General features: G+C 40.6%; 2 protein-coding genes across 2 annotated transcripts; both read right to left on the bottom strand.

Annotated features, from left to right (window-relative positions):
- Nucleotides 1–792: 792 nt before the first annotated feature.
- Nucleotides 793–4,824, bottom strand: usp18 (ubiquitin specific peptidase 18). Its single transcript, XM_036518472.1, has 10 exons — nucleotides 4,738–4,824; nucleotides 4,069–4,171; nucleotides 3,736–3,832; nucleotides 3,279–3,427; nucleotides 3,076–3,155; nucleotides 2,659–2,793; nucleotides 2,374–2,469; nucleotides 1,988–2,152; nucleotides 1,696–1,827; nucleotides 793–798 (listed from the first exon to the last, which is right to left on the bottom strand). The coding sequence occupies exons 2-10, from the start codon at nucleotides 4,163–4,165 to the stop codon at nucleotides 793–795; spliced, it is 957 nt and encodes a 318-aa protein (XP_036374365.1). The 5' UTR covers nucleotides 4,166–4,171; nucleotides 4,738–4,824.
- A 464-nt stretch (nucleotides 4,825–5,288) lies between these two features.
- On the bottom strand, nucleotides 5,289–8,204 carry pex26 (peroxisomal biogenesis factor 26). Its single transcript, XM_036518144.1, has 5 exons — nucleotides 7,894–8,204; nucleotides 7,346–7,492; nucleotides 6,804–7,135; nucleotides 6,255–6,401; nucleotides 5,289–5,747 (listed from the first exon to the last, which is right to left on the bottom strand). The coding sequence occupies exons 1-5, from the start codon at nucleotides 8,109–8,111 to the stop codon at nucleotides 5,644–5,646; spliced, it is 948 nt and encodes a 315-aa protein (XP_036374037.1). The 5' UTR covers nucleotides 8,112–8,204; the 3' UTR covers nucleotides 5,289–5,643.
- Between the last annotated feature and the right edge of the window lie 964 nt (nucleotides 8,205–9,168).

Here is a 9,168-nt window from a genome sequence, read left to right as displayed (position 1 = left end):
TCTAACAAATACAAAGTTACAACAAAATTGATTTTAAGAAACTCTGAATCCGTGTTTAGGGGCATTATTTATAAAAGCTGTGTTTCACGTATACTCTTCTGTTTAAATTCTTTCACGGTCACATTTTACTTTATCAATGACGTGACAAAAACAGAGGCACACTATAAAATGAAATCTTTATTTTTGAATGTAGTCACCAATATGTCACCAGCTTAAAGCAAAACTGATGGATTATGGGAAAAGGAAAAGACAAAATAATTGCTATTGTATATATCAAATTGGTTTGTCAGTGGAAAATCTTTGTCGTATTATACTTGTAATGAAACAATGCGAAACAAAGATTCAGAAACTAAACAATTATAATGAATATTAACAAAACCTTTCTGTCTAGAAGTAGCAAAGAATCATTCCCACCCTTCCCAAGCACCAAGTTTCCTATTAAAATCAATTAAGGCAATGTAAAGGCTACACTTCAAAGATGGTCTGTTTCTGAAAATGATTTCAAATGACTAGAAAAGATCTAATAAAGAGTATAAATGAATTAAACAGTGATTAGCTCAAATGAAAAAAAGTTGGTTGAAAGATTTTCATAAATTATGTGGAAACTCATTCAGTATTGGTCCTTTGAAGAATTACATTCATAGAACTTTGCTGTACAGAGGTAGCTAAAAAATATTGTCTCCTATGCAGCAGTGGAGAGAATGTTTCTTTCCAATCTTTTGGGTCTGTCACCCAGAGCACTCCAGTTCTTTCTCCTTTTCTGTTCTTCTGTACAGCAGCATGTATGCAGTGTCACCTCTGAAACACAGCATATATGTATTATCATCTCTGGCATTCCAACAGTGTGTACACATTGTTGTCTCTGAAACACCATGTGTGTATTATCATCTCTGAGACACAGCATTCATGTACTTCCATCTCCAACTGTGTGACAGACTATGCAATGTCTTCTCTGAAACCAAGCTTAAAAACAGCATGTAATTGTCATCTCTGAAACAAAGCATGTACATAGCATCATATCTGAAATAAGGAATGTACAGTGCTCATAGTCATCTCTGAAATAGCATTCAAGCATTGTTGTGTCTGAAACAGCAATAGTGTCATCACTGAACAAAGCATGTATATAATGTCATCCCTGAAATGGCATGTATGCAGTCACCTCTGAAATACAGTATATTGAATATGTGGGTAGACATACTCAGCATCATGTTCAGTTCTGACCACAGAGCAATCAGAGTGATACTTCCTATTGCTTTCAGGATTTAATAATGGGGTAAATTCCATTTTAAAAGCATACAAAGCTACATTATTTAAGAATTTGAGTTTTCAGAGGAGAGTCATAGAAGGCACAGCACTTTTCCGATGAACTCTTACCCTCTAGAACCTCCAAATGTGTATTTTAAATCCTTCCATTTTACCTGTTTTTGGAAAGAATGGTTGATTATTGTGATTGTTAATATACTGCATAAAGGTTTTCATCATCAAGGTAAATCATCATCATTTTAAGAGTACATCTGTTCATAGTGTTCAAACGAGGTAAATTATATAATCAAACACAGGACTGTAATTTCTGCTGAGCGTGGATTAGGTGGTTGTGTGTTTCATCAGAGTCAAAGATATGAACTGGCACTGAACTTTAGCCAAGATCAGCCATAGCTACAGATCAGAATCAGCACTGGACACGGGATAACTCACCTTACGCACTCGGCTGTCATCTGCATGGTACCACTCATTGTCCCCAGGATGTTTTATGTAGGCGGTGTAGTGTCCAAACATGGCACTTCCACAGTGCACTATGACAGCATACAGATTATACTGCCACTCACTCTGTGACCAGGATAGACAAAGAAAAATCTGTATCTGATTTTCATTTTAACATCTTCATGTTTCACTCTCCACTTCTCACGTTCTATCTCTCTCTCAAACATGAATACACACACACACACACACACACAAACAGAGACAAAGAAGTGGTTTTTCATATTACCTCTAGGAAACTTCCTGACACCTGTTCTGGTTCCAGTATCTCTTTGAAGTCAATGGTTTGCGGAAAGCTGACTTTGGAGTACAGTTTTTTGGTGTAACCACCGGTACTGCGAAACCTCTTCAGGTGAATGCAGACCACTGGAGGTAGCTTGATGAGTCTGAGTCCCTTTATACATAAAAGCAGAATAAGTTCCATGTATATATTAAAGCACTTCAAATCATACCCTTTGCAACCAAATGAACCGCAAGATCCACATAGTAACTGCTGCTGTTAAAAACATTATAAACACTAATTCAGGTTAAAAATGTGATCACACCACTGAAAACCTAGATGTAATAGCTCGTTTACAGGATTAGAGCTTCAGGTGATTAATGTCACATACTCACCTGTCTAGATGGCTGTTTCTCGCCACATCTATTACAGAAACACTCATCCATATTTCTCAGCTCCTGCAGCTCAAAGAAATTTCTAAAGCTTTCTTCCTGGAAGATAGAGGACACAGACAATGTTCCTGTTACGAATATCGTAATGAATACATGACGTGCGCTGACTTGCTTTACAATGTACAGAAGCTTCAGCCACAGGAGAATCAGACATACTCGGAGACATACTTTATTTGTGAAATATTACTGTCTATCACATGAGTGGAGCCAGTATAAATCCCCCCTCACCAAGGTGTTGTCTTCTTCACGCAAAGGCAAGGGCAGGCTGAGCAGGTAACTCGTTCCACATTCAATGAATCTGCACTCCATACACTGAAGATGCTCTTCAACGGTTACCATGTACAGACGCCTGATCTCCTGAGCCTAGATGGGTGACAATACAGATCGACAGACAGACAGACTGTGGGACAACAGCATACGTGACATGTTGAAAATAGTCCTCATGCTGTTAAGGGCCAGCCTTCTCAGACTAGGTATTCCAGCAGTACTGTAGCAAAACAGTTCCATCTAGTGGCAGATCACGATGCTCTGCTGTGTCGATGATCTGTCAATGTTTCAAGGCTTGATTTGTTTCTTTTCATGTAACCGAAAATCACAACGAACTGAAAAGCATTTCATTAATTGCTTTGGCACACAGCCCCTTACCAGCTCTTTGTCGCTCATCTGCTCTTGTATGAGGTTCAGAATGGAAAGGAAGACCTCATCTGCATCATGCTGTTTGTAGACTTTTCAACACAAACATATATTAATTATGCATGATGAAAAAGAATATATGGCTCATTTAGGTCAAATTCAGGATTAAGACAAAAATGACACTTGAATAAAACTGAAGTTGTCAATAGTCATACGTCGGATGTTGTTCCTGTCCAAGCAGTGCAGGAAGTCTTTGTGAGGGACGGGCTGTAACTCCTGGCTCTGCATGGCTTGCAGTATTCTCTGCAATTGCAGTGGGACATTGTGTGTCTTGACTAATGCCCCACGGTCATCTATGTCCCACCTGAAACACAGAACACGCTCAAAACCAGGACTGTGACAGTGCTACATGGTCGCTAGACAATGAAGTAGTCAAAATGATAAGCCTAAATGTACCTAGTGGTTTCCTCTCATCATTCAGCTTTCAGCTCATTCCCTTATACTCTTATACAACTACTTGCACCTAAAACAGGCCCAGATCTCTGAAGTTCACCAGCCTCCCAAAGAAAGTGAATATCACATAAATCAAACAAATAATTTGGTGTGCAAAAAACCTGTCTCTGTTTGGTCAAAATTAACATTCCAGATAATCAAGAGTTTGACTTGACTCACTTATTCAGGAGTACCACCAGTTCATGTGTAGCAGAGAAAGACTGGAGCAGTGCATTCACACAACAGGACAGACCGTAGTTCACGAGACCTCTCAGATCTAAGGACATAAGACACTCTGGTCATATTTCACATGGGCTGTAGATTCTGCCTTTGGTTAATTTCCAACACATCCCGAAATTGTGCAACAGTTGTTAATAAACAACATTTTGGATAGTAGTAGTGTTAATTGTTGTAGTGCTAATTGACGAATATTATGAAAATTGCTATACAGATTTATATGGCAACAGATGTATAGTGCTAGCAGATAAGCTACCGGCCCGTTGTCTGCTCTACCTTGTATTCTGCTGTAGCAGGCTGAAGCGGGGTAAATGCGAGTAGGCCTATCTGAGTCTGGATATGAAAAACTCCTTGAGAGACCGCTGCCAGCCATACTGGTCTGAAAATGGACAGAGACACAGCCAGTGCTGTAATTAATCGTCAGTACGAAAGAACAACAATAAATTGCATTGCAATGATACATATGGCAGAGTATGTAAGGGAGCATGGATGCAGTCTGAAGTGGGTCCTCAGTCTGTAACTTAAGATGACCAGTGACTGCGTCGTCTGGATCGCTTAACGAAGCTTCATTTTTAAGAGAAACTATTTTATCTTGCGAAAATGCAATGGTGAACACACTGGTGACTGCGTAATCATCTAAATAAGCTTGGGCACATCTTCTATGACAGGAAGTACCCTGCTGTAACTTAATAATGTGGGATATCATTACAGTAAGAGTTTCAAATATACCCAGAAAAATTGTGTAAACTGGTTATGTCAGGAAGGTTTCACATTTCAACAGATATAACGAACTACATTATGTTATCTTACGCCATTCGTATTTCGCAAACTACATATAAAGTATTACTGTTTGACTATTCACATGAGTGCATTTTGAATTTAAAGTTCGTCAACTCCACGGCGCGCTGGAAAGCGTTTAGCCAAACAACGTCCAGTAAAACGTACCTGTTGACGTTCTCCCGTCAAAAAATCAGTACTGAACACATCACAGCACCATATGTTGAAGCCGTAATACAGTAAGTAACCTAGCCAGCGGAGTTCACAACAGAACCACCTACGCACTTTCACTTTCTGTTCTTTCGGTGGACTAGCTGAAATCGTAACTGAAACGAAGCTCTTCGCCGTAATTGTACCGTTGCGATGAAATTCAATATAGTTTTTTTTTTTATAACAACCTGACAAGTATTAACCAAGTTTCTTCTACAGTATAGGCGCATATTACTGTCCGAACTGAGAGACAATTTTAACTCCTTCAGCAAAACAATATCAGAAGTGCACTGCTGTAAATGTTATTTTGTTGTTTGACGTTCTTAACATACCATCACAGCACAGTGCTAGCTATTTCACATTAAATTTGTAATTGGAAACGACAAATAAAGACACACCCTGCTAAAAAAAATTTGTTTGTTTTTATGTAAAAGACAGAGATATCTTAAAATGATGCAGAGACAGATTGAAGGAAATAATTTTATTGCACAATTTACATAAACGTGGGAAAATGGTAAACTGATCATTTGTAATTAGCCTGCCCACTGCTGCTCATAATCCTTCCCAACAGAATCACAGTGAGTGAAGGTATATAATCTAGATATTTATTTTAATACATCTCCAAACAGTTCTGGATAAAACGACAAACTGAATTCACTGTTCAATTCAATTCCTCTTCTCATGTCATAAGCCTGTGATAACAGAACAGACCCTAAACATTTCAAGTCCAGACCAGCATGTAAAAGGTGGAGGGTCAGCCATGTTCCTGCAGTGCTAGTGTTGGAAGCCATGGTGATGTCAAAGGAGTTTAGTGTTGGGAGTCAATGTCCCTGTGCAAAGAAAGGCTTCAATGCAGGTGTACTTTTAGCGTGGTGCGCTGGCACGGTAGTATGGTGCAAACATAGTGTCCCACATCTGTCTGAACATTTGCAGCAGACGTGAGAGCCAAGGGAAGGACGAGGGGAGTGCTGTGGAAGAAAAGACATCCAAAAGAAAAAGACTGCATTACACTCTAAAGTCACTGTGAGTCCAGTACATGGCACTGAGCCTGCTCTTTTGAGGTGTTCAACCAGTCTGAGATATTGGCACATCGCTCTGAGCACCAACAAAAAGAGAGTAATATCACATTCAGTGATACAGTCTGCACACCCTCTGTGCAGGGTTGGTGTGGGTGGAGTAGTATTTTTGATTTATCCAGTAAGGCAATGAAGGTAAATTTGATCTTACAATGCTTCTAATATTATTCTGTAAATCTATTCCTGTGTTTTTTTTACTGTTTTGTTTTCCTCTTCGCAGTGGATGTCTCAGTCTTTATTTTATTTACTATCCATTTAAAATAAAATGCTACTTTCAAGATGTCTTCTTCCTTTGTAGCTATTACTGTTTATCACATGATATTGGTGCTGATGCACTTCATCCTGAGAATTCAGCTGTTCCTCACAGTGTTCTTAAGAGGGACATCCCGCAGTGCTCACCTGGGTCCAGCCGTACTAGGAGCAGGTAGAGCAGGAAAGCAGCCAGGAGCACCCTACGGAGGGGGAATGACCGCAGGCTTCTCTTTGCCACAGAGAGCCCCCTGTACACCAACTGCAATACCGCCTGGAGCCTCTGAGTGGCAGCACCTGCAACATGCACGCAAACACTGGCCTGTGTCAGGTCTACAGTAGAAAACAGGGAATTTCAATGGTTACCAGTTCTGTGATCTTCATTATGGTTAACACTCCAATACCCCTTGTCAGATACAAACCAGATGTGTGCTAGCCAAACAAAGTGCAAGGACTTATACCCATCGAACTGACAAAACTAAAACAGAAATATCCCTGGCTGGTTCTATGAAATGGTACAGTGTGGTTATGGCAGGCAGTGGAAAGGAATGTTTTGGTGAGCATTTTCTTTCAGCTTTTCATCTTCATTTAAATTAGTTTTCTTCCACCCAACTGCAATGAAAGAAAATATGTATTGGGACAAAGCCACTCAAGAGCTACTACAATATTCCAGCCCCTAATGAAAGACGTGAAGCGCACCTCTGTGTGTGCTTAGCTGAGTGCTCTGTGCTGGGCTCGGTAAAGGGCTGGGGCTGGGGCTGGGGCTCTGTCCAGGCCTGCAGCTCTCCTGGCTCTCCACAATGTCCAGCGCGGTTCGCCTCTGCTCCTCAGTGAATGCCACAACTCCCACCTCACCCACTACCAGCTCACGTGCCTCTGCCAATCGACCCAGCGGCAAAAGCACATGTATGAGGTACAGCTCTGCAACTGTGCCGAACGCTGGTACGCCCCCGCTGGCATGAAACTTCAGCCAGTCGTGGCCAACCTCCTGCATTGTGGCTGGCTCACCCACCTTGGCATAGAGGAGAATGCTAGAGACAGGAACAGAAAAACAAATAAGTAAGGAAATAAACAATACACAGTCTAAGCAAAGTAATTATGATATTGACGAGGTTAAAATGACAGGGACTATTCATTTCACCAACAGTCACCAGTGACAAATCCACTGAATGCAGTAGAATTGACTACATTACTTAAAGCAGTATGTAAACAGTGAAAATCAAAATCTCCTCAACACTTACCACAATTGCACAATTTTTGCTGGAATTTTCTCAGGTCTACCATACTGCTGAATTACCCATGCGAGCACCCTCCGCCACTGGTTGAGTTCTGCCAAAGCTTGGATCGCCACTACACACAGAGCTGCCTTCAACTCTCCATACCTGGAGCTGCCGCAAAAAGTCTTAATCATTGTCAGAGCAATAAAATCATAAACAGAATCCTAGCGGTAGTATTGGGTTTATGCTATCAAAGTCAACTCAGATTCTAATTAGTACCTACAGCACTGTAGTTTATTTGGACACAATTTTATTTAATGTACCATTAAAACATTTAATTATCATTTAAAGTGTGCCCGCACCTCCTCCATCCACAAGGAATTGACAGAGTTGATTTTACATTCTGTATGTCCATAGCTATTTCATTACACCTTGCTGTTTAACCTTCACTGACTGATGTTCATGACGTTCACATTTGCATAGCTTACTTTAGGTAGCTGGCTAGCTGGTTAATTATTCATCTCCACTACATAATCTGAGAGTTGACTTCGGGGTGTGTTATTACTAACTACCTGGATTCTCCTTGCTCACCGACGCTTCCAAGACTGTCCAACCCTCTTTCGCATGTGTCGAATGCTGTTTGAAAATCTCTACGCACCATTAACTGTTCGGCGGCTAAATCTAGCAACCCGAGAACTTGAGCTGAACCAGAACAAATCGGAGGACTACTGAGACGAACCGAGCCCAGGCTGCGCACACGCGCCAGTGATGTGGACGAACTGCTCCTCATGTTTCTGCAGCCGTCTTAACGGTTACCGTAGATAGCAAGCTAAGAGCTCATTTCCTGCTGAATTTTTGCACAGTGCATTCCCATTCATCTACAAAACGAAAACGTTCAATGGTTACTGGTTAATGGTTTAATATATAACATCTTTGCCACGGCAGATGGCTACCTGAGTCACTATCCAAATAATCATGCCTGTACAGACGAAAAGACAAGCTACTGTGAGGCCAATCATAAGCCTGTAAACACGGAAGCGCCTTAGCACTAATCATAGATATCACAGGGAAATAGATCAATGAAAGGCAAGCATGAAAATAGCGCCACCATCCTACTGGTGAGATGTGGTCACTGCCTCGCTGAGCGCAGACGCTGTCCCAGGTGACAGCCGAGTTCAATCTTTCATTTCACAAGGATCAAAGCATGGGAAGAAAAAAAAAAACTAAATAATTTCACACGTATGGTCACAGACTGCCTGGAGCACACCTTACAGGACTACGTCCACAGATACAGAGGGATTGTAGAAAAAAAATATACCAATTTATATCAATTATTTAAATGTCAACAAAAGCCTGAAAACCAACGCAATAGCAAACAAAACGAAAGTCAAGGGACAAAGTTAAGCGTTTACTTCAGGGGTTATGCAAAGTAATTCAGAACGAGTTTGTCTTCAGAATAGCTGACACAGTAGTTCTGCCTTCTTTCTAGGGCAGCTGACTGGAAAATCACTGTCACTACGGGTATGTTTATTATTATTATTATTATTATTATTATTATTATTATTATTATTATTGCATAAATCCTTAAAACTGTTCTTGACCATTTTCTGGCACTGTTAATTTACCATTTACCGTTGGCTTAGTCCACCTAGATTGCACTTGAAGGCAGTTCACACAAACATGCTCTACGTTACAATTACGCTGAGTTGAAGGCAGACACTTAAGTAAAGGCGCACTGGAGCCAGAGTAACCTGTCCATTACACGATCAATTTACAGGGGTAAAACAAAAGTCTTACAATAGTGACCAATCAATGTTCAATAATAAATCATGTGTTCTTCAAAGGAA

The sequence above is a fragment of the Megalops cyprinoides genome, chromosome 23 (genome assembly GCF_013368585.1).
Source record: "Megalops cyprinoides isolate fMegCyp1 chromosome 23, fMegCyp1.pri, whole genome shotgun sequence".
Lineage (NCBI taxonomy): Eukaryota > Metazoa > Chordata > Actinopteri > Elopiformes > Megalopidae > Megalops > Megalops cyprinoides.
Note: the sequence above shows the minus strand (reverse complement) of the source record. Positions and strands in the feature narration are given on the sequence as shown.

Coding starts and splice junctions, on each gene's coding strand:
- usp18 (XM_036518472.1), bottom strand. CDS start 4,165: ATGGCTGGCAGCGGTCTCTCAAGGAGTTTTTCATATCCAGACTCAGAT. Junction 2,470..2,658: donor GTGAAGAAGACAACACCTTG/GTGAGGGGGGAT, acceptor TCTATCTTCCAG/GAAGAAAGCTTTAGAAATTT. Junction 2,153..2,373: donor AGAAACAGCCATCTAGACAG/GTGAGTATGTGA, acceptor TTATGTATAAAG/GGACTCAGACTCATCAAGCT.
- pex26 (XM_036518144.1), bottom strand. CDS start 8,111: ATGAGGAGCAGTTCGTCCACATCACTGGCGCGTGTGCGCAGCCTGGGC. Junction 7,136..7,345: donor GCAAAAATTGTGCAATTGTG/GTAAGTGTTGAG, acceptor TCCTGTCTCTAG/CATTCTCCTCTATGCCAAGG. Junction 5,748..6,254: donor CCTAGTACGGCTGGACCCAG/GTGAGCACTGCG, acceptor TTTCTTCCACAG/CACTCCCCTCGTCCTTCCCT.